The sequence below is a fragment of the Garra rufa genome, chromosome 5 (assembly GCF_049309525.1).
Source record: "Garra rufa chromosome 5, GarRuf1.0, whole genome shotgun sequence".
Classification (NCBI taxonomy): Eukaryota; Metazoa; Chordata; class Actinopteri; order Cypriniformes; family Cyprinidae; genus Garra; species Garra rufa.
Window position 1 is genome coordinate 27,526,507 of NC_133365.1, and position 25,902 is coordinate 27,552,408.

The 25,902-nt window shown below is 39.0% G+C and overlaps 1 protein-coding gene across 1 annotated transcript; it reads right to left on the minus strand.

Moving 5' to 3' along the window:
- Positions 1-306: 306 nt before the first annotated feature.
- Positions 307-8,631, minus strand: pafah1b2 (platelet-activating factor acetylhydrolase 1b, catalytic subunit 2). The gene is made up of 6 exons (XM_073840859.1): positions 8,260-8,631; positions 7,674-7,754; positions 7,443-7,532; positions 3,407-3,523; positions 3,180-3,302; positions 307-1,624 (listed from the first exon to the last, which is right to left on the minus strand). Exons 2-6 carry the CDS (start codon positions 7,749-7,751, stop codon positions 1,346-1,348), a joined length of 687 nt encoding a protein of 228 aa, XP_073696960.1. The 5' UTR covers positions 7,752-7,754; positions 8,260-8,631; the 3' UTR covers positions 307-1,345.
- Between the last annotated feature and the right edge of the window lie 17,271 nt (positions 8,632-25,902).

The following is a 25,902-nucleotide window of genomic DNA, read 5'->3' on the forward strand; positions in this document are numbered from 1 at the left end:
TGCACTGATTGATCTTTAAATATATAAATGCCTTTGTTTTTGTTTCAAAATGGACACCAGTACTGTTTTTTTAAGGCACATTTAAAAAGTTACTTAAATGTCCTAATTTAACTATAACCTAATCCACTAAACCCTGTCTGTGAAACTCGGCCTTAGTCATTTTTGCTGTGAATATTATTTAGAGCCTGGTTATTGATTAAATGCAGATTAACTATTTATTTGAAGGTATTATGTAAGCCTAGTATAAATAAAAAAACTGAAATAAACATCCCACATTGACCGCATGTGAAATAAAGTGTACACACATGAGGTTCGATCCCTGCTGATTTATTGGAATGCTTGGATCTGAAGCATGTGGCAGTTGTGCCGCAGTAATAGTGCACGCTTTGCGGCCATACAAATAGTTATAGATGGTTGATCTCTTACACTCGAACACAAAATCATTCACATACACCAGCACCAGCTATGTAAGCACTTTGCACAGAGTACATTAATACTAACAGATTATATTTATATATATATATATATATATATATATATATATACATAGGCCTACACACTCACACACAACTTTATATCACTTCTTGTCCACTAGCTCTCCCATACTCACACTTAACTCTTTACATAATACTTTATAAAGCGCATGGACACATACACAAAAACATGGATGCAAGTGAGATAAATATTAACACTGAAAACCTCACAGTTGTGCATTAGATGCTTAAGAGGAGGAGCTTTCTCACTCAAACTTACACACAAGTTATGACATGGTTTGATGTTCTGTTTGTGGGGTTTTCACTCCAGCCTTCCTCTAATACATCTTATTTGTGTTATTGGGAATATGAAAGGGCAAAGAGAAAAAGGAGGTTTCAGATGCCTCTGTGCCAAAGATTTTGAAAATGAAAGCAAGACATACATATTTCAAAGGCATGATTTCTCTTGTGTGAACTGGATCATGTTGCCGTCATCATAACACCACTGTGAGTGTGACCGAGTGCATGTATGAAGGCACGGAGAAGCTGGCAGAGTAAGTGCTACTATTAAAGGTTGTTCAGACTGTGACAATAGGATTTTGAGGAGATTCTGGTCCCACTGCAAAGCAACATGTCCTAAGAGAAACTATTTCTTGTCACAAATATCTCTTTTGTCTATTATGCATCTTAGATACATATACACATTTTATATTGATCATATAAAATTGGTCACTGTCCTACATCCCCTTTTGTTTCGCTGTTCTATTTGTACTTTCCTTTGTCTTGCTAAATAAAGTATTTTAGGTACATTCTGAATAGCCAACAATTCATAGCCCTGCCTCTCCAGTGATTGACCAATGCGCTGCCCCATCCTAGACCAACGAGGCCCGCCTCTCCTGAGGCGTTTCCTCCAACAGTTGAAGCAGCAGCTCATGGAGAGTCGTTGATATGGTCCTGTATGCACCGGCAGTCAGATGCAGGAAGTCGAACATGTCTCGAGAGGAAATAGTCCCATCTGAGTGGATAAAACTACCTCCCATATCAATAAACTGAACAGGGCCAAGTCGAGGTAGAGATGCGCGAAGTAGATTATTCACTGCTGCGTTTTTCTCTCTCAAGGGGTTAGGAAATTCTCCTCTTGGCAACAGGCCCTGAATGACAGGAATTCATATAACTGAACTGATCAGAGTTTATACTCTGTGTACACATTAAAAGATTAGTTCAGATCCAGATCAAAAATCTAGATAATTTACTCACCCCCTTGTCAATAAAGATGTTCATGTCTTTCTTTCTTCAGTCGTGAAGAAATTATGTTTTTTGAGAAAATATTTCAGGACTTTTCTCCATATAGTGGACTTCTATGGTCCATGTGAGTTTGGACATCCAAAATGCAGTTTAAATGCAGCTTCAAATGGCTCTAAATGATCCAGCTGAGGAAGAAGGGTCTTATTTAGCAAAACAATTTGGTTATTATTATATTTAAAAAAATGCTAGCGATGCGTATGCATATGCGTACTCCGTGCATTAGGGTTTGTCGAAAAACTAATTTTCTCCTCCAACTTCAAAATCGTCCTACATTGCTATTTGACCTTTTTTTCGTAAAGGGCATTTGGCATTCTTTGCACATTCCTATTGAAAGCTGCATTTAAACTGCATTTTGGAAGTTCAAATTCGGGGGCACCATTGAAGTCCACTTTATGGAGAGCATTCCTGAAATATTTTCTTTAAAGGGGTCATCAGATGCCCATTTTCCACAAGTTCATATGATTCTTTAGGGTCTTAATGAAAAGTCTATAATATACTTTGGTTAAAAATTCTCAATAGTAGTGTAAAAAAAAACACCCTTTTACCTTGTCAAAATCAGCTCTGCAAAATATCAGCTCATTTTATTGCATGGGCCCTTTAAATGCAAACGAGCTCTGTTAGCCCCGCCCCTCTCTGCTGTGGGATTACCAGCTGTAATGTTTACTTTAGCCGCGTTTAGCTGCATTTAGCCGCGTTTATCGGCGAAACTTGCCAACAAGCACATTATTAAGAAAGGCCATTTGCAAGATGCATAAAAAACCCTTATACTCACTTCTGCTGTGGGTGAAGCTGCATCACGAATGATTCACACGAACATAAATGCATATGTAGATCAGGATCGGCGCTTTCCTTTTAAAAACAAAAGTAACGTTGTCCTCTGCCTCCTAAGCGGCTCAGATATCGGGAGTAAATGACGACTGCTATGTTCATTATTACATCCAAAAACAGAACACCTCAATCGCTCAATTAGAGTCTTCCTCTGCACCTGAGTCACACAATGGCGATCATAATCAGACTGTTTCAGCTCGGTGAGGGCGGGTCTAAGGTAAGATGCTCATGTCAATCAAAATCAAGCTGAGAATGACCTGATTTTAAAAAGGGGATATTACTTTTAAAGATTAAAGAAATACCACTGGGTGTATTTTTTATCAGTGTAGGGTGGTTGTGTACACAGACTGCCAACACACATTAATGTTCAAACAACATGTAAAAGTTAGTTCTGCATCCGACGACACCTTTAAAAAACTATTTCTTTACGACTGAAGAAAGAAAGACTTGGATCTTGGATGACAAGGGGGTGAGTAAATTATCCGTAAATTTTTGTTCTGGAAGTGAACTAATCCTTTAATTTGAACACCACAAATCTCACATTATCAATACTTAGTGATTTAGGTAACTCACCAAAACAATAATTTTGGACTTGGGGAGGCGAGACAGAAGTAACTGTGCAATGGCCAATATTCCTCCTGCAACTTGATCCGCAGTGTGCTCATGATTATTAGTTCCTACCCATAATACCACCACCTGTGGAAAAACAAACAATGACGCAATTCCAGCGGTGAACACACAGTTGCTTCATGGCAAATATTATTAAAGCTATTAGAACAAATCCAAAAACATTTCCTCACCCTGGGTCTGATGTTCTCCAGTTCTCCATTCTGTAGTCTCCACAGCACATTACTGGTTGTGTCTCCACCAATCCCAAAGTTCAGAGCATGCAGAGGTGAGAACAATTCCTTCCACACCTGAGACCAGCACCAATAAAAGAAAATGTAAGCCAAATTTATATGAAAACCTATTAAATTCTAATTATTATTAATAATGACCTACAACAGACAAAAAACATATCAGGTTCATTCAACAATAAAGTGTAAGTAAAAAAAAATTTTGGTAAGATAAAATTGGCTTTAAGTGTCATTACTGCAATACTATATGTGACTATGGACCACAAAACCAGTAATAAGGTTCAATTTTTTTAAACTGAGATTTATATGAAAGCTGAATAAATAAGTTGTCCATTGATGTGTGGTTTGATATTACAATATTTGGCCGAGATACAACTATTTAAAAATCTGGAATCTAAGGGTGCAAAAAAAAAAAAAAAAAATCTAAATATTGAGAATATCACCTTTAAAGTTGTTCAAATGAAGTACTTAGCAATTAGGGGTGGGACGATACAGGTAACTCACGATTCAATTCTGTGACGATCTGTGGCCCACGATATCGATAATATCACGATTCACGATATCTACGATATTCAATATATTGGAAGAAATTTCATCAACGATATATCACGATATATGTGACTGAAAAAGAAAAAAAATACCCATAATAAGGAAATCTTAAGCATTTATTAATGCCAACATTTCCAACACTGTGCAAAGAAATATGCATTTGCATAATAACTCACTGCCTCCTGGTCTTAAATGTAAACGCTGTACAGCTAGACAGATAAAAGTGCCTGGACATTAAAAAAAAACATGAACATTAACTAACATGTGTAAACCGTGATACTGAAACGTCAGTAGTAAGTTACTGTAAAGTGCTTTATGTTAACCTGGACAGTGGTCACATCAATGCATATTCTTCTTGAGGAACACTAACGCCTGTTTCACACATACTCCGTCTGCAGTGCGTATGCAGTCCGTGTGCGATGCAGAAGCAGCACGGACTCGTTTTGCTTTCACACAGAACACGTTTTATAAACAACGTATTATTCAATGCACTTGCACACCGCTTCTGGGACGTACTGCCGGACAGCAACCGCGTGCAGTGTGAACGCTCTAATCCGTTAACATGGGTGCGGAAAAAAATACTCAACGCATACGCACTGCAGACGGAGTATGTGTGAAACAGGCGTAACTGATCAGCATGCTCAACTAGCGGGTGCGTCTTTGTTTGGTTTTCGTTATTTTCCGCCATTTTTCTCACTTCTCTTTTTCTGCGCTTCTTCTCTGTTGTTGTTAGATAACTTGTGTTCTTCACTGGCCGCTGCTTCTGCCACTTTACCCCTAGTCTCAGCCTCAGACGTCACGCCCACGGAACGTTGGCTAAACGTCTGATGCATATGGTACACTTAACTGGAAACACTTCAGGAATGTCGAAGTCGTGATCTGATTAGTTGAATTTGATCGGATTTCCGGAACACGCGAGTGTCTCGTTTATTTTCGGTCCGCCGGGAAACAAAGCGCAAACTGATTTACTCGCGTTTTGCTGAAAGCTGCTTATGCAGACGCCGTTGTTGTTTAACACATTTGCGACGTTCGCGAACAAATTACTGACTTACTGCTTGTTCTCCCTCTTCTTCGTTAACTTTCAATGCTGGTTATATCAATGTCTGACTTGTTGCATGCCAGTCTGTTGTTGTGGGGGCATTTCTACGCCCCGAAACGTGACGCTGAACGAAATGAACTGTGATTGGTTGTTTGACATGTCGGTCAAACGGCCTTATGGGCGGGCCTTGGCCAATGAAAGCTGCCATGAATATCAGACCTTCAGCCGTCAGTCTGAAGGTCTGGCTATGCGACCCTACTTTACCCCTATTTACTCGAACAGCGCCCACCGCAAACAGAATGGTAGATATTGGGTACTGACAGTGACACTGACGACGGGTAAATTAATCATTTTGTGTTGTAATAAAATATCGATATTGGCCGTTAGTGTATCGATTATTTATTGCGACAGAGAGCACAACAATATATTGCAATATCGATTTTTTTTTCCCACCCCTATTAGCAATGCACATTACTAATCAAAAATTAAGTTGTGATTTATTTACAGTAGGAAATTTCATGGAACATGACCTTTACTTAATATCCTAATGATTTTTGGCATAAAAGAAAAAAATTGTACTTTTGATCCATACAATGTATTGTTGGCTATTGCTACAAATATACATATGTATATATGTGCTACTTATGACTGGTTTTGAGGTCCAGGGTCACATATTATTTAATTTATTATATGGATTTTTTACAATAAATAAATGAACATGACATTCATGTGAGTTTAATTTATTATTTTATTAGAATCTTAGAGACCACAGACTGTGGTGGCTCTATATAGGATGCACAGGCCATATGGTCATTTGCCCTGGACAGCAATCATTATTTAAAAGTTTCTGACCACTGAATACCATAAAAGACCAATCAGAATGAAGTATTCAGAAGTCTAATGGGCTAAAATACATTTAAAATTTCATATATTGCTTTAAAATATTTATAAAAATAGTTTAGAAATACTTTAATTAGTTTAGAATTTATTCTACAAAATTGGTGCAAACTGCTGTCCCACATTTAAAAAGCAGTTAAGTATTCAGATCTTAGATGTTTACTAAGATCTTTTTTTTTATTATCAATTGAAACCCACAATAAGATTTAAAATATCAGCTTAAAATAAATAAAATCATAATTTAGTGGCAACTTTTAATTGGGAGGTTACTGTCCTGAAGCCTAACCCCTAAATTTCAATTTATGAAAATGATACTGAAATAACTTTTGCACTTTTTATGTCACTACTGAAATTACCAACTTTGAGCTAGTTTCAAAGGTATCTAAAATTGCCACTAATGAAACAGTCACTATTGAAACATTTGGTGGTGTTTTGGTAGTGACTTCTTTGGTTTTTTAGGGGTGTTATCCCATAAAATTGTCACTACCATAACAGTCAAAACCAAAACATGTCATCATTGTTTTGGCACTGGCCAAAAGGGAACACATAATCCATTTTTGGGGGAAACTAAATTTTAATAGTGTTATGCAAATTGTTAGTATTTTAGTATGTTTAGGTAATGTTTTAATATGGGTTCAAATTCTGTAATGTGATGTGCTCGCAACCAAAACATTACTGTCACTACTGAAAATGTACTGTAATGACCGAAACATGGGATGTTTTGTCAAAAATGAAGTATATTGAATGATCAACTAAGATGTTATGATAGTTTTTGGTTCAACATATATTGAAACTAATGAATTTTTTTAACTTTAAAAGTATGATCAACTTTTTGCCAAATACAAAGTATTTTAATTTTTTTTTTTTTTTCAAAATACAACAAATCTCATAAATCACACTGGAAATATTGTTAAAATTGTAATTGTTATTGATTTAGCTCTGAAAATGTTTTAATAAAATTTAAAAACATATATTTACAAGAAAGATGTAAGCAAAATCTTACAGGTCAATATAACCCTTCTTATTAAATTATATATTACTGTGTTTGGGTAGTGACAAATTTGGGAAGAAAAGTATTCCAAAACTTTCTGAAAATGCAATATGAGAATTAACTGCACAACTACTGAAATGTGTACCTTGGATATTATACAATGTGCATAGCATACACACAAAATTTGTGGAATAAGACATTTTTTCCAAGACATTTCCAACTTTGAACCAATTCTGTAAAATGGCCCAAATAGTTTTTGTTGAGGACCTTTCAACATTTGGCACATACACTTCTGTTCTACTGCTTTTATATTTCTGGAAGATAAGTATGGGAGCACTAATTGTTTGTTTCTGTCTTAAATATGTTGCTTCTCTTAGAATTATACTTGTACTTGTATTTGGATAAAAGTGTCTTCTTCCTGAATAAATGGAATTGTAATTGAATGTTATGGGCACACATGGCTCTCCTTTCATGGCCTGACTCATTAACGAGATAACAGTCACCTCATACTGCTGCATAAGCTGCACCATTGAGTCCCCCACGAACAGAACATCAGGCTCTGCATCCTTACACTCCTGCACAAACCGGTTATGCTGCAAAAATATAGGACAAATCCAAGCATAGCTAATACACTAATCCTTAATCATTAAGGTGTTATAAAATAGAAAAAGATTTTCACAACTCTGAGCTGTCACAAGCACACGGTTTATAAAGTCTTCCACAATGGGGAACACCTGTGACATCCAGCGTCCGTCTCCCTGAACGTCGATCACGGGCTCAGGTTCAGCAGCGGGATTCTCCTCCGCGCTCATTCTCTACACAGGTGAAACAAAACAACAGTACTAATGAGCGGACGTGCTGACGTAATGGAAATGAGCGGCAATTGTTGACTAGTTCTATGGTTCAGACTGTAATGATTCAAAATTTAGTAATTCATCTGTCAACAGTATTCACTCCGAGCAAAATATTATTCAATGAAGGGCAGTTCCACGGGTGCCAAGAGCATTTCAATCCGGATGCATAAGTAACGCCGCACAAAGAGCGCCTGTGTTTTGCTTTTAGTGTTGTGAGGATGAGGAGGAGGATGGTGATGATGGAACCCCGGATGAAGCCAACACAGAGAAAAGGTTGTAAAGTATTAACGCTTCATATATGTTCTTTAATGGCTGCTACCGACAGGGATGATCACAGTAGCTATTGTTTAGCTGATGGTATAATGAAGAAGAATGAATCAACAACCAGGACAAAAGGAAACCACATTCCCGGGTGCACACGCACATCACGTCTATGCATCTCTATGCACGCCTCCTTTTGACTAACCTGGCTACAGTGTTTGCAAATCCCGTCTGCAATGAGTGAGCTGCTGGTATGCAGCGGAGCAGGGTAGGGCTCCCTCAATCACGTACAGCAGCACCGCAGTCGACTGACTGTCTGTCCGGGGAAGATGCAGATGAGTGTTTCTGCTGCCGCGCACCACGACTTTGCTTTTTCCAGCTCTCCCTTAGAAAACTATGCAACCTTGACTGACTCAGGCTACACAGTAATAATAATATTGGATGTTTTAATTATGTGTGTATATAGCGCTAAGTCTTTTCAAGAAATCACAGTAAATGTTTGGGTTATGTAAACCAAACAGCATCCAACCAACCACCTCCCCACTTCCCTGCGCAACCGCCCTCGCACTTTCTGGAAGCCTCACTTCCGCCTCCAGCCATCGTCACGCACTTCCCATTCAGCGCTGTCCCGCCTCATGTAAGCAAAATATAGGCGAGATCTATGATTGGAATAACCGTTATAATCAAGCAGCATCCCACGAGAAAAGAGTGTCCTGCTTAGGCTATATTTAATATAACTTGTTCAGAACAGCTCATTATACAAAAACTAACCCTATCATTTTTGATACGATTTCTAAGGCATTTAATGAACAGTGTTGGGGAAAGTTACTTTTAAAAGTAATGCATTACAATATTGCGTTACTCCCTAAAAAGTAACGAATTTATTTTTATGGAAAGTAATGTGTTACGTTCATTTTGGGTTACTTTTAAAGTCTGGTCAGGGCTTGCTAGTTTGTTTTTAATATAAAAAGTTATATTTTAGTTATATATTATATTATAGGCGGAAGGAAATGTAAATTCACATCTGTACAGTAAAACACATGAGAAGAATGTTCAACGCTCTTCAGCATAAAAAAAACAACGAAGAACAAATGTTAGTTTATTTTGAGTCATTTTTGCTTATTAGTATGGTTAAATTGAATCATCGAAGGTCAGCAGCAAAGACACTGATTAATAAAATGGGATTAAATACATAAAGGATATTTGTATTATTTAACATATTTAATTATTGCAGGTTTGCGTCATATTCTGAGTTACATTTCACTGTTTTTATTCATTTTGCTGAATAATGAATGAATAATAAATAATGATTTTTTTTGAGTGAGATGAATTAATGCATGTTCACATTTATTCTAGAATTAAAGTAACATCTTACTCCAGAGTGCTTTCAATCAATAAATGGATGGCAATGTGACTGACCTTATTTGAAAAATTAACTCAGATATTTTGGTAACACTTTACAATAAGGTTGTATGAATTTAAAATTAGTAAATGCATTAGTTAACATGAACTAAGCGTGAACAACAACTCTGTTCAGCATTAGTTAATCTTAGTTTACATTGACCTACGCGTATATTAATGCATTTATTCATGTTAACAGCTTAAATAGTTAACATTAGTTATTGCATTAGTTAACATGAACTAAGCATGAACAACATCTCTGTTCAACAACATTAGTTAGTTTACACTGACCTACACGCATCTATTCACGTTAACAGCTTTATTAATTAACATTAGTTAACATGAGCTAATAATGAACAATAATGGTAAACAGCTTTATTTAATTTTTGGTAATTAGACTTGCTGTGCATATTTACATTAGTGTGATACTGATACACAGTAAGGATAAACAGTTCTAACTCTCCATCTTAAAGGTACAAAAGCTTGTGTACCTTATTAACTTTATTTAATAATAAGGCATCAATTTGGCCTACTGGTAAACACGTCTAAAGAGGAAACTATCTACTGATGTGTTATTCATGTTCATAGGCCCTTTACTATCATTACTTATATTGAACAAAGCATTTACTAATGAATTTGTGAACCTTATTGTAAAGTGTACACTAGTTCAACATTAACTGATGTGTTACTAACATTTGTAGACTCTTTATTAAGATGACTTACCGTTAACAAAGCACTTACTAATGAATTTGTGAACCTTATTGTAAAGTGTACACTAGTCCAACATTAACTGATGTGTTACTAACATTTGTAAACTCTTTACTAACATGACTTACCATTAACAAAGTGTTTACTAAGTGAATTTGTGAACCTTATAAAGTGTACACTAGTCCAACATGAACTAACGTTTAACCAACATTTGTAGACGATTTATTAACATGACTTACCATTAACAAAGTATTTAAAAAGATCATTTGTGTACCTTATTGTAAAGTGTACACAAGTCCAACATTTACTAACGTTTAACATTTGTGGGTTAATAACAAAGCAGTCATTGATTTTACTTGACGTTAAATGAGTGAAAGCCATTCATGCATCACTTAGTGTCATGATCTGGGCTGTGGGGCTTCCCTCAGCCACCTGAGGTCGCTGTTTTCCCTTTCCTGCACTGCACTTCTGATAGCATTCACCTGTCCTTGTCGTTATCACTGATTACACGCACACCTGTTCACAATCACTATCTGGACTATAAGAGATCCCACTACTCACTCCGCATTCATGTCTGCATTGTCTTGTGTCTGTTATGTACTTTTGTGTTCTTGATTCCCTGGCCTTTTGATCTTGTTCTTGGTTTTGTTATTTTGTGTTCTGGTTATTAGTTTTTGTGCCGTGTTGGCTTTTTGGTTTATGTTTATTTGTGTTTTGTTATATTAAAGTTTACTTACCCTGCACCTGGACCCAGACCTCTTGTTACACGTGACAGAATGCAGCCAGCATCGATGGGTCCAGCGGGGAGTAATTTTTTTTTTCTTTCTGAGGAGGCGGCGTCTTTTGAGGCGGCGTCAGCCGCTCGGTTCGAGGAGGTTATCTACCGCCAACTGGCCGAGATGGAAGCCTGCAAGGCCGAAAAGGCGCGACTGCGTTCCCGCTTGGCGGTGGGGGCGGAGTGGCTTTTCTGTGGGAAGGCGGAAGTGTCCGTTGTCTCCGTTCCTGACGCGCAGGTGACCGCGCCCTCTGTTCCTGGCGCGGCGGTGACCGCTCTCTCTGTTCCGGATGCGGCGGTGACCGCTCTCTCTGTTCCGGACGCGGCGGTGACCGCTCTCTCTGTTCCGGACGCAGCGGTGACCGCTCTCTCTGTTCCGGACGCGGCGGTGACCGCGCTCTCTGTTCCGGACGCGGCGGTGACCGCGCTCTCTGTTCCGGACGCGGCGGTGACCGCTCTCTCTGTTCCGGACGCGGCGGTGACCGCTCTCTCTGTTCATGACGCGGCGGTGACCGCGCTCTCTGTTCCTGACGCGGCGGTGACCGCGCTCTCTGTTCCTGACGCGGCGGTGACCGCGCTCTCTGTTCCTGAGGCGGCGGTGACCGCGCTCTCTGTTCCTGAGGCGGCGGTGACCGCTCTCTCCGTTCCTGACGCGGCGGTGACGCGGCGGTGACCGCTCTCTCTGTTCATGACGCGGCGGTGACCGCTCTCTCTGTTCCTGACGCGGCGGTGACCGCTCTCTCTGTTTCTGACGCGGCGGTGACCGTGCTCTCTGTTCCTGACGCGGCGGTGACCGCTCTCTCTGTTCATGACGCGGCGGTGACCGCTCTCTCTGTTCCTGACGCGGCGGTGACCGCTCTCTCTGTTTCTGACGCGGCGGTGACCGTGCTCTCTGTTCCTGATGCGGCGGTGACCGCGCTCTCTGTTCCTGACGCGGCGGTGACCGCTCTCTCCGTTCCTGACGCGGCGGTGACCGCTCTCTCTGTTCATGACGCGGCGGTGACCGCTCTCTCTGTTCCTGACGCGGCGGTGACCGCTCTCTCTGTTCCTGACGCGCCGGTGACCGCGCTCTCTGTTCCTGACGCGGCGGTGACCGCGCTCTCTGTTCCTGACGCGGCGGTGACCGCGCTCTCTGTTCCTGACGCGGCGGTGACCGCTCTCTCTGTTCCTGACGCGGCGGTGACCGCGTTCTCTGTTCCTGACGCGGCGGTGACCGCTCTCTCTGTTCATGACGCGGCGGTGACCGTGCTCTCTGTTCCTGACGCGGCGGTGACCGCTCTCTCTGTTCATGACGCGGCGGTGACCGCTCTCTCTGTTCATGACGCGGCGGTGACCGCTCTCTCTGTTCCTGACGCGGCGGTGACCGCTCTCTCTGTTTCTGACGCGGCGGTGACCGTGCTCTCTGTTCCTGATGCGGCGGTGACCGCGCTCTCTGTTCCTGACGCGGCGGTGACCGCTCTCTCCGTTCCTGACGCGGCGGTGACCGCTCTCTCCGTTCATGACGCGGCGGTGACCGCTCTCTCTGTTCCTGACGCGGCGGTGACCGCTCTCTCTGTTCCTGACGCGCCGGTGACCGCGCTCTCTGTTCCTGACGCGGCGGTGACCGCGCTCTCTGTTCCTGACGCGGCGGTGACCGCGCTCTCTGTTCCTGACGCGGCGGTGACCGCTCTCTCTGTTCCTGACGCGGCGGTGACCGCGTTCTCTGTTCCTGACGCGGCGGTGACCGCTCTCTCTGTTCCTGACGCGGCGGTGACCGCTCTCTCTGTTCCTGACGCGGCGGTGACCGCTCTCTCTGTTCCTGACGCGGCGGTGACCGCTCTCTCTGTTCCTGACGCGGCGGTGACCGCGTTCTCTGTTCTTGACGCGGCGGTGACCGCTCTCTCTGTTCCTGACGCGGCGGTGACCGCGTTCTCTGTTCCTGACGCGGCGGTGACCGCTCTCTCTGTTCCTGACGTGGCGGTGACCGCTCTCTCTGTTTCTGACGCGGTGTTGACCGCTCTCTCTGTTCCGGACGCGCCGGTGACCGCGTTCTCTGTTCCTGTTCCCCTGGCTGCAGGGCCAACTCGCATTCCTCTGGCTGCGGGGCCCGCGGACGTTCCACTGGCGGCCAGGCCAGCTCTTGTTCCATTGGCGGCGAGGTCAGCTCACGTTCCTCTGGCGGCAGTGTCCACTCACGTTCCTCCGCTGCACGGGCCTGGCCCGCCATCCCTCCCCCTGATGCACCTTCCACCGTTCCTCCTCCCTCCAGATTTTTTTTTGTTTTGGGAACGTCTGGAAGCCGTTCCCTTGAGAGGGGGTACTGTCATGATCTGGGCTGTGGGGCTTCCCTCAGCCACCTGAGGTCGCTGTTTTCCCTTTCCTGCACTGCACTTCTGATAGCATTCACCTGTCCTTGTCGTTATCACTGATTACACGCACACCTGTTCACAATCACTATCTGGACTATAAGAGATTCCACTACTCACTCCGCATTCATGTCTGCATTGTCTTGTGTCTGTTATGTACTTTTGTGTTCTTGATTCCCTGGCCTTTTGATCTTGTTCTTGGTTTTGTTATTTTGTGTTCTGGTTATTAGTTTTTGTGCCGTGTTGGCTTTTTGGTTTATGTTTATTTTGTGTTTATTAAATATATCTTACTTACCCTGCATTTGGACCCAGACCCTTATCCTTTACGTGACACTTAGATTTTCAACTTTATTACATATTATATTATTACATATTTGTGGTATGCATTATATACATTTACATTATATAATCAATTCATTAAATAAACAAAACAAAAATAAATAAATAAACTTAGCGAAGAAGGAGGTGTTTCTCCTAATGTAACTGGAAGTGAGCAAGCATGCTCAGGTTAAGCTGGACAAATAGTTGGTAATCACCTTTGCGTTTTAAAGCTGCTATTTTCGATGAATGTCATTGAAAAGTCTTCCAAGAAGACCATTTCTATCCCGCTTTCCAAGCCAGTAAATCCGTTATATCACGCGGTGTTTTACTAGGTCGGATCCATTCTGTTCCCGCGGGCGATTTTGCCGCCGAACTCCACAACAACAAACGTGCGCGCGCTCAGTAGATAGTCACGTGGAATTAAATGATTTCCAATCAGAAAACGAGCTGACTGAAGACGGAAGCATTGTTCGCGCCATAACATACAAAGTTCTCGTGGTTCACACAGTCTCCACGACTGAATCTAAACATTTTTTTAACCTCACGAACGTTCGGTAAATAAAAGATATCCACATATTATTATCACAATTTCTTCTTGCACGTCGTCCGCCATTTGTTTGAAGTCACGTTTGTTTACAGTATTAATCAGTGTTTGTTAGTGTGCTGTCACATGGGAACAAAACTGTTAAATCTATTTTTTGTTTGTTTGTTTGTTTATTATTTGTAAGTGGTATGTCTAAATCATGTTAATAAAGAGTTTACAAATGTTAGTAAAACATCAGTTAATGTTGGACTAGTGTACACTTTACAATAAGGTTCACAAATTCCCTTAATAAATACATTGTTAATGGTAAGTCATGTTAATAAAAAGTTTACAAATGTTGGTTAAACGTTATTTAATGTTGGACTAGTGTACACTTTACAATAAGGTTCACAAATTCCCTTAATAAATACGTTGTTAATGGTAAGTCATGTTAATAAAGAGTTTACAAATGTTGGTTAAATGTTATTTAATGTTGGACTAGTGTACACTTTACAATAAGGTTCACAAATTCCCTTAATAAATACATTGTTAATGGTAAGTCATGTTAATAAAGAGTTTACAAACATGAGAAACATTATGATGATGTTTAGATGGTTTCCAAGTTTACCAATAGCCCAAATGGGGAGGTAGTATTGTTTATCCATTGTGTGTGTTAGCTAGTACATAAACATATGTGTATATACTGTATGTAGTCTAATTAAATACAGTTATTTACAGGAATAGGCATAATGCATGAACAAACACATTAGTATATTAATAAGTTAACATGAGCAAAGATTAGGTAATACTGAACAGATGCCTTGTTCATTTTTAGTACATGTTAACTAATGCATTAACCACAATGTTAACTAATTAATCTGTTAATGTAAAGAGATGCATTAGTAAATGTATACATTAACATTAACAAAACATTAAGTAATCCTGAACAGTGGAGTTGATCATTGTTAGTTGATGCTAACTAATGCATTAACTAACACATTAATATATGAATAAGCTAACATGAACAAAGATTAAGTTATGCTGAACAGATGCCTTGTTCATTGTTAGTCCATGTTAACTAATGCATTAACTAACATTAATTAATTCAGTTGTTAACATGAATAAATGCATTACTATACGTGTAAGTTACCGTAAACTAGGATTAACTAATGCTGAACAGAGTTGTTGTTCATGGTTAGTTCGTGTTAACTAATGTATTAACTAACATTAATTAATTCAGTTGTTAACATGAATAAATGCATTAATAAACTTCTAAGTTAACTAATGTTAACTAATGCTGAACAGAGTTGTTGTTCATGCTTAGTTCATGTTAACTAATGCATTAACTAATGCTAATTCATATAACCTTATTGTAAAGTGTTACCGATATTTTCTTGTAAATTAAAAAGTAATGCGTTACTTTACTAGTTAAAAGTAATCTGATTACGTAACTTGCATTACTTTTAATGCGTTACCTCCAAAACTGTTAATGAACATAATTAAAACGTTGCTGAAAAACGTACACAACATTTATTTCCTGCCGTTGGATTGATAGTTCATACTTTTTTTCAAAAAATGTCCTGCATGAGGTTATAGTACAGGTGCTGGTCATATAATTAGAATATCTTCAAAAAGTTTATTTCACTAATTCCATTCAAGAAGTGAAACTTGTTTAATGTATACATTTATTCCACACAGACAGACTGATATTTTTTCAAGTGTTTATTTATTTTTTGATGATTATAACTGACAACTAATGAAACCCCCAATTCAGTATTTACATTTACATTTACATTACATTTATTCATTTTAGCAGATGCTTTTATCCAAAGCGACTTACAATTGGGAATACAACAAGTGATTCATCCTAAGGAGGCAGATCAACATAGGAAGTTAGGCATTGTTAGATGAGTACAGGCTAGAAAGGGAAGATCAAGAAAGAGAGGAGAACAAGGTTTTTTTTTTTTTTTTTTTTTATTGAGTCAAATTGTGTCGAAAAAGATGGGTTTTCAGCAGTCGCTTGAAGAGAGTTAAGGAGTCTGCATTCCGGATAGGGGTGGGAAGATCATTCCACCAGGCAGGTACGTTGAACGAGAATGTTCTGGACAGTGATTTCATGCCTCTCTGTGGTGGTACAATGAGGCGTCTTTCACTAGAGGATCTCAGACTTCTGGAGGGAGTGTAGATTCGAAGTAGTGAATGGAGGTAAGCAGGTGATGAGCCGGTGGCTGTCCTATATGCCAGCATCAGTGTCTTGAATTTGATGCGAGCCGTAACCGGTAGCCAGTGCAGGGATATGAAGAGAGGTGTGACATGGGCCTTCTTGGGCTCATTGAAGACCAGCCGTGCTGCTGCATTCTGAATCATTTGTAGAGGTCTGATTGTACATGCTGGAAGACCGGCTAAAAGAGCATTGCAGTAGTCCAGCCTGGAGATGACCAGGGCCTGGATGAGGAGTTGTGCAGCATGCTCTGATAGGAAGGGCCTGATCTTTCTGATGTTGTGCAATGCAAACCTGCAGGATCGAGCAGTTTTAGCTATGTGGTCTTTAAAAGTCAATTGGTCATCAAAGATTACACCAAGATTTCTGGCTGAAGTCGATGGGGTAATTGTTGATGAACCTAACTGGATGGAGAAGTCATGTTGTAAAGTTGGAGTGGCGGGAAAGACAAGGAGCTCAGTCTTTGCTAGATTGAGCTGTAGATGGTGTTCCTTCATCCCGGGGCGGACTGGGACAAAATTTCAGGCCGGGAAATCTCACACTCATCCAGGCCATCCCAAAAACCCACAACAAATTCTGAAACCATGGACAATATTTTTTTTTTGTAAAGCCATTATTATTATCACATAAAAAGTATAATCCATTGGCTGGTGCCACGCAAAATAATTAAAGATTATCTCTTCAACTTCCATTTACCTTTTTATAAAAATGTAAGTATTACATTAGGACCATGTGCTATTGTTTTATCTTGCCCAAATGTCAAAACTGTTGGCCTACAATAATAGCTACATCTTGAATATATCTTTAGTAAAATCCTAATACTGAATTTTTTTTTTGCATTATCATGGGTCATGTTTTGTCCTTAGGAAAATTAACCATGGTTTAATTAGGCCTATGGTGAAAGTGTAGTAGTAACTGTGTTTTTTTTTTTTTTTTTTGTGGCATTTTGATTACAATTTGTATAACCAGAGTTTTACTACAAATACCATAAAGTGTAGCAAAACCTTTTTTAATTTGTGGTTACCATAGTTTAACTATAGTAACAATGGTTTTTGGTTTTTAGTGAAAACATGGTTAATTTTTGTAAGGGTTGTATTGTTGTTAGCCTTAGCTAGCCTCTAAACGTGTTATAAAACAATGTGAATATTTGTCTGCTAAATTCCTACTCTTTACAAAATTATGCCATTTTGTTAATTTTGCAGCAAACTGGCTGCTATTGATAATATTTGCAAGCAGTTTAATGCTTGACTAAGAAAACAAAACTACAATAGTCTATTTACAGATGTATCTGACCTGTAAATGAAGTACTGAACAGGACAGTTTCGACCCTCTGCTCCACCTGGGCGCTCCATTCTCGAGTCTTGCATTCTTTTGGCGGACGCGCGGATGGGCGGAGCGTGCGTGCGGCGAATTGTGTTGTCAGTCAAGACAAACCGGATTACGATTTATTAGAGTATTATTATTGAATGGCGAATTTGGAAATACTCACTTTAATACATTTGGCAGGCAACAGAAACAACAACAACAACAATATGTATATATGAAAATAAAATATATAAAAAAAATGGCAGCGGGCCAATTTAGCTGCCAGGCCACCGGGAATTGTCCCGGTTCTCCCGATGGCCAGTCCGCCCCTGCCTTCATCCATGCAGAGATATCTGCCAGGCAGCCTGAGATCCGTGCAGCTACCGATGGATCATCTGGTTTGAATGAAAGATAGAGCTGTGTGTCATCAGCATAGCAATGGTAGGAGAAGCCATGCACCTGTATGATGGGACCCAGAGATGTGGTATATATGGAGAAGAGGAGGGGTCCAAGAACTGATCCCTGAGGAACCCCAGTGACCAGTTGATGAGTTTTGGATACCTCCCCTCCCCAGGCCACCCTGAAAGACCTACCAGAGAGGTAGGATTTGAACCAGCGAAGTGAAGTCCCTGTGATGCCCAGCGATGAGAGGGTGGACAGGAGGATCTGATGATTCACCGTGTCAAAAGCTACAGATAGGTCCAGCAAGATGAGTACTGATGATTTGGAATCAGCTTTTGCAGTCCGCAAGGCTTCAGTGACAGACAGTAGCGCAGTCTCAGTTGAATGGCCACTCCTGAACCCTGACTGGTTAGCATCCAATAGATTGTTCTGTGAGAGAAATAAAGATAGCTGGTTGAAAACAGCTCATTCCAATGTTTTTGCTATGAATGGAAGGAGAGAGACAGGTCTGTATTTGTCTATGAGTGAAGTGTTAAGTGTAGGATTTTTGGGGTTACCCGGGCCTGCTTAAATGTAGTGGGGAAAGTGACTGTGAGAAGAGAAGTGTTGATGATGTGTGTGAGCGCTAGTAGGATTGTAGGAGAGATTGCTTGGAGAAGGTGTGAGGGGATGGGATCTAAAGGACATGTCGTCGGATGGCTGGAGAGGAGAAGTTTGGTTACTTCTGCCTCAGAATGGGGACAGAAGGAGAAGAGGGGAGTTTCAGCCGTGGGTGTCATCAATTTTAGTTCCTGTGTGTGTGGAGCTGAGAACTTATTACTGATAGATGTAGTTTTGTCTGTAAAGAATGTGGCGAAATCATCAGCTGTTATAGAAGTGGTGGGAGGTGGTGGAGGGGGACAGAGCAGTGAATTAAAAGTTTGGAAAAGGTTGCGTGTGTCCGGAGCATTGTTGATCTTGTTGTGGAAGTATGAAGATTTGTCAGTATGGACTTGGGTGGAGAAAGATACATGATACATACTCAAGTCAGATGGATCCTTAGATTTGTGCCATTTTCTCTCGGCTGCCCTAAGTTTGGACCGATGCTCATGAAGAACATCGGATAACCAAAGGTTCAAAGGAGCAGCCCGTGCTGGCCTGGAGGAGAGAGGGCATATATCATCTAGACAAGAAGTAAGAGTGGAGCATAAGGTGTCGGTTGCTGCATTAGTACCCAGGTATGAGAAGTGGGTTGGAGAGGGAAGAGAGGATCATACTAAGGAAGAAAGGTGGGAGGGTGAGAGAGAGCATAGGTTTCGTCTAAAAGTAACAGGTAGAGGGGTTGGGGGCGCACAAATAGCAAGATGTAGGTTAAGTGTAATGAAGAAGTGGTCAAAGATGTGTAGGGGTTTGACCAAGATGTTGTCTGTAATACGATTGCGTGTGTAAATGAGATCAAGTTGGTTGCCAGATTTATGAGTGTATGTAGCCTAGTGATAATGCGTTTTAGATCAAATGAAGCTAGGAGTAAATGGAAGTGTGTGAGAGAAGGAGAAGTTATTAGACAGAGCGGCTGGGGTTGCTGAGTCTTCTGGACGAATCCAGGTCTCAGTCAAGCCTAGGATGCTCAGGCCAGATTGCAAAGAAAAGGCTGAAATGAAGTCAGCTTTGTTGACAGCTGACTGACAGTTCCAGAGCCCAAACGTGAGAGAGAAAGGTTCAGTGGAAGAGGTGTCGATAGGACGCAGGTTAGAAAGATTGCGTTGACGTGTGCGTGTGATGTTAGAGCGATGTGTAGAGACCACCGGAATGAATTGGAAACACATGATAGAGGAGGACAGAAAGAAGAGAAAAGTAAAGGAAAGGAATACTTACGTGCGTTGTCGGTTTCGTTGCTCTGATAAGTCGCGCAGGACAAGTCGCAGTCTTTACCCCCGTCGGTCTTCACCGATGTTATGTTAGAAAATTAGAATATTGTGAAAAGGTTCAGTATTGAAGACACCTGGTGCCACACTCTAATCAGCTAATTAACTCAAAACACCTGCAAAGGCCTTTAAATGGTCTCTCAGTCTAGTTCTGTAGGCTACACAATCATGGGAAAGACTGCTGATTTGACAGTTGTTCAAAAGATGACCATTGACACCTTGCACAAGGAGGTCAAGACACAAAAGGTCATTGCAAAAGAGGCTGGCTTCTTCACAGAGCTCTGTGTCCAAGCACATTAATAGAGAGGTGAAGGGAAGGAAAAGATGTGGTAGAAAAAAAGTGTACAAGCAATAGGGATAACCGCACCCTGGAGAGATTTGTGAAATAAAACCCATTCAAAAATGTGGGAGAGATTCACAAAGAGTGGACTGCAGATGGAGTCAGTGCTTCAAGAACCACAGACGTATGCAAGACATGGGTTTCAGCTGTCGCATTCCTTGTGTCAAGCCACTCTTGAACAACAGACAGTGTCAGAAGCGTCTCGCCTAAAGACAGTGGTCCAAAGTTATGTTCTCTGATGAAAGTAAATTTTGCATTTCCTCTGGAAATCAGGGTCCCAGAGTCTGGAGGCACATAATCCACGTTGCTTGAGGTCCAGTGTAAAGTTTCCACAGTCAGTGACGATTTGGGGTCCCATGTCATCTGCTGGTGTTGGTCCACTGTGTTTTCTGAGGTCCAAGGTCAATGCAGCTGTATACCAGGACGTTTTAGAGCACTTCATGCTTCCTGCTGCTGACCAACTTTATGGAGATGCAGATTTCATTTTCCAACAGGACTTGGCACCTGCACACAGTGCCAAAGCTACAAGTACCTGGTTTAAGGACCATGGTATCCCTGTTCTTAATTGGCCAGCAAACTCGCCTGACCTTAACCCCATAGAAAATCTATGTGGTATTGTGAAGAGGAAGATGCGATATGCCAGACCCAACAATGCAGAAGAGCTGAAGACCACTATCAAAGCAACCTGGGCTCTCATAACACTTGATCAGTGCCACAGACTGATCGACTCCATACCACGCTGCATTGCTGCAGTAATTCAGGCAAAAGGAGCCACAACTAAGTATTGAGTGCTGTACATGCTCATACTTTTCATGTTCATACTTTTCAGTTGGTTAAAGTGCCCCTATTATGCCATGTTAAAGGTAGTTAATATTGTTGTAATAGTCTCTTAAAACAGGTTTACATGTATGCAAGTTCAAAAAACACTTTAGTTTTCTCAAAAATTAGATTTAATTTTACCCCGTTTCTAAATGATTCGTAAACGACTCGTGTGAAGCAGTTCGAAGAATCAGTCTCTCTAAACCCCTCCTTTCCGTGAGCCCTCACTGCTGTGATTGGTCAGATGGTGCAGTCCTTTTGGATTGGTCTACCGCTTCAGCGCAAAACGAAACGCCCATTGGCATAACTGAATGACAGCTGTGGAGACCTGTTAATGCGTAGAAAAGATAGCCTCGATTTTACCCTATCAATTCGAGCCGGAGTCTGACGATGAAACGGTTGAAGTGGCCATAGACAAGAAACTGTTTTGCAAGCACGACTGGAGCAGGACGTTTCTCAGTGGGTGTCATATTATAACTGTGGGAAGTGCTTGCAATTTGCTTTTGTAAGCGAACCGGGCACACCTCTACGTTGTGAACTTCAACACTGTAACATACAACCCATAACACTGCGTTAAGCCATCGTTTATCATTATCATTACTTAAACTAATAAGGCAGACAGACAGTCAAGCTGCATCAATCACAATTTTTAGACTACATTGCACTCACAGCTGAACAACAGAACTACAGAAACGCAAGTTAGCCGGTTACCAAGACATGTGCGGGGTTGTTACACACCATAACGTACACAAAGACGTATTTTGAACAATCGCTAGAAAATACAATCATCAATTATTAATCATACTTACAGGTAGAAGTTCAGAGGAGCAAGCCTGTCCAAATAAACTGGGCACTGATCCATTTTTTAAAACCAAGCGTTTGGTGAATCTCGCGTTGTAACGTTACTCCCCAAGATTGGAAAAACAGTCATCAGTAAAATGACGCGAACACAACACAAGATTGGCATTGGACTGCTGAGGTGTTGAAAAAATTAATGTTAACCACTCATCCTTGGTAGTTTCATCTTTCGGAAGGGCATATAAAACAAATTCACTCGCAGGGCGTCTTCTTGACATGATGTAACGTTAATCCACGTGAAAATGGTAGGCCTACTGTTTGTGGGCGGGCAAGTTGTTCGCGAAATTGAACGTGGGCGGACATTATGCAAATGTGTAGCTCGTGACGTGTGGCCGTTACAGAAAAAAGATTCGAATTGCTGACGACTCGTTTAGGCGAATGTGAGCCGACTCTTTTTTTTGTTAGACAAAAACTTCATTTATAGTGCACTGTCGGCGTCACAACTTTGCAGATAGTTTATGTTCACATACAGCTACATGACACACTACATGAAATATCATATTTGAAAAGGCATAATAGGGGCACTTTAAGATTTCTAAAAATCCTTTCTTTGTATTGGTCTTAAGTATTATTCGAATTTTCTGAGATACTGAATTGGGGTTTTCATTAGTTGTCAGTTATAATCATCAAAATTAAAAGAAATAAACACTTGAAATATATCAGTCTGTGTGGAATGAATGTATACATTATACAAGTTTCACTTCTTGAGTGGAATTAGTGAAATAAATAAACTTTTTGAAGATATTCCAATTATATTACCCGCACCTGTACATGTTTCTTTCTGCTCTGAAAACAACTTAGAAATAAAATATTGTTAATAATATTTTAACATACTGGACTGAAGCAACTTCTTTATTGCTTCAATACTTTATTATCCACACATATATATTTTTTGAAGAAAGATCATGTTAAAATGTAAGCAAGTATAAATTAATAAATACTACAAAGCTTTGTTATAATTGCCTGGATGTTGTTACAACTGGTACATCTCTATGCACGAGAAAAGGACAGATCCATTTACAGTATTCATACCCAGGTGAAAAAAAAAAAATACTTAAATGCAATTAAAATACACTTAAATACCCGCAAATACATTTTTAGTACATTGTTTTTTTTGTGTGTTAAATAAAAGTTTGATGGTTATACACTATAAATATACTAATTAAAAGTATGTTTATACTTCAGTAGGACTTTAGTACACTTGACAAAAGTATACTAAATACCAGTAATACTTAAATAAATTTTTAGTGTACTACAATAAAGTACACTACAGAAAAAACATCCAAAAGAGTTTTATTAGTGTGTTTTTCAAAAGTGTGCTTTAAATGCTTTAAACATTACTTGATTTTTAGTACACTGTTTACATACTAATCCTGAGTTTAAAATAAGTTAATATATAAAAAATATATTAGTAATGTATTGTAGTAGAAGTACATTTTCCCAAAAGTTGTACTTAAGTACACTTAATGTGAATGCATTATCACTAACACTTAAATTGATTTTGAGTGTGGTAATTTTAAGTTTACATTAAATTGATTTTATTAAAAATCTATTAGTAATGTATTGTAGTAGAAGTACATTTTCTCAAAAGTTGTACTAAAGTACACTTAATGTGAATGCATTATTAGCACTAACACTTAAACTGATTTTGAGTGTGGTAATTCTCCCAGGTTAAAAAAAGTGCACTAAAATACACTTTATTTAAGTATACTTAGTACACTTTTCAGTAATGTACTAAAAGTGCTCTATTTTCGCACACTAATTTTGTACTTATTGTACTAAAAAATAGTATTAAGTATATGTTAAAATAAACTTAATACCATCTAAGTGTACTCAACTGTGCTATTTTGAGACACCATGAAATTGAACTAAAATGTGCTTTTAACATACTATATCTGTATTTAAAAAAATATATTTAGTTACAACTAGAAATACACTTGAACCCTACTTTTGAACATTTATAAATATATTTATGACTAATTTAAAGTATAGCAATAATATATTAAAAGAATACACAAAGTGTGAAAAAAGTGTGCTAAAATACAATTTAAGTACACTTAGTGCACTTCCCTAATGTACTTAAAGTGCTCTATTTTCGGCCACTAATTTTGTACTCAATATACTAAAAGTTATTCTTAAGTATATCTTAAGATAAACTTAAAATCATCTAAGTGTACTCAACTGTGCTATTTTGAGACACCATGAAGATGAACTAAAATGTGCTTTTAACATACTATCTCAGCATTTCCAAAAAATGTATTTTGTTACCACTTCTAATAGGATTGAAACATATTTCATAAACCTTTAAATATACTAATTATACATAAAAAATAAACTTACTGATTATTTAAAATACATGAATAATATATGATAAATGTATACAAAGTGTATGTCACGCCCTTGGACTGTTTGTCTTGGTTTTTCCCAGTGTTTCCCCCATTGGACTGTCTGTTTGGTTTCTCCCATGCCCTTTTTTGGTCTTCCTGCTCATTAGTGTGATCCCCTCCACCTGATGTTGTAATTATCTCCCCTTTATAAGTTTGTTTGATTTCCTTGTTTCTTTGTCCGGCTACAAGCGTTACACCTATGTTCCTTCGTTGTGTGCGCGTCTTCTCCCGCCATTCCTGTCTATTGTTACTCTGCCTGAGGATTTATTGAAGACTTTTTATTGAAGACGTTATTTTTTGCTTTCCTACACATTTCGTGACAACGTATTTATAATGTATTGCCCATACATTTTTATTCATTATAATACACTTATTAATTAATTAAAATATATCAATTATATATAATAAATTTATACAAAGCGTAATTATAATGTCTTGCCCACATATTTTTATTAATAAAAAATACATTATAAATACGCTATGTATACATTTATTATATATTATTCATGTATTTTAAATAATCATCAAGTGTATTTTTTATTAATAAAAATATTTGGGCAATACATTATAAATACGCTTTGTATACATTTGTCATATATTATTCATGTATTTTAAATAATCAACAAATGTATTTTTTATTAATGAATATATGTGGCCAATACATTATAAATACGCTTTGTATACATTTTTTTATATATTATTCATGTATTTTAAATAATTAATAAGTGTATTTTTTATTAATAAAAACATGTGGGCAATACATTATAAATACGCCTTGTATACATTTGTTATATATTATTATTGTATTTTAAATAATCAGTAAGTTTATTTTTTATGTATAATTAGTATATTTAAAGGTTTATGAAATATGTTTCAATTGTATTATAAGTGGTAACAAAATACATTTTTGGAAATGCTGAGATAGTATGTTAAAAGCACGTTTTAGTTCATCTTCATGGTGTCTCAAAATAGCACAGTTGAGTACACTTAGATGATCTTAAGTTTATCTTAAGGAGTACTTAAGAATAACTTTTAGTATATTAAGTACAAAATCAGTGCCCGAAAATAGAGCACTTTAAGTACATTAGGGAAGTGCACTAAGTGTACTTAAATTGTATTTTAGCACACTTTTTTCACACTTTGTATATTCTTTTAATATATTATTGTTATACTTTAAATTAGTCATAAATATATTTATAAATGTTTAAAAGTAGGGTTCAAGTGTATTTCTAGTTGTAACTAAATATATATTTTTAAATACAGATATAGTATGTTAAAAGCACATTTTAGTTCAATTTCATGGTGTCTCAAAATAGCACATTTAAGTACACTTAGATGGTATTAAGTTTATCTTAACATATACTTAATACTATTTTTTAGTACAATAAGTACAAAATTAGTGTGCGAAAATAGAGCACTTTTAGTACATTACTGAAAAGTGTACTAAGTATACTTAAATAAAGTGTGTTTTAGTGCACTTTTTTTTTACCTGGGTAACTACGAGATGGAAATGCTTGTACGTGCCTAAATAATTTAAGG

Coding starts and splice junctions, on each gene's coding strand:
- pafah1b2 (XM_073840859.1), bottom strand. CDS start 7,751: ATGAGCGCGGAGGAGAATCCCGCTGCTGAACCTGAGCCCGTGATCGAC. Junction 7,533..7,673: donor ACGGACGCTGGATGTCACAG/GTGTTCCCCATT, acceptor ATATTTTTGCAG/CATAACCGGTTTGTGCAGGA. Junction 3,303..3,406: donor TGGAGAACATCAGACCCAGG/GTGAGGAAATGT, acceptor GTTTTTCCACAG/GTGGTGGTATTATGGGTAGG.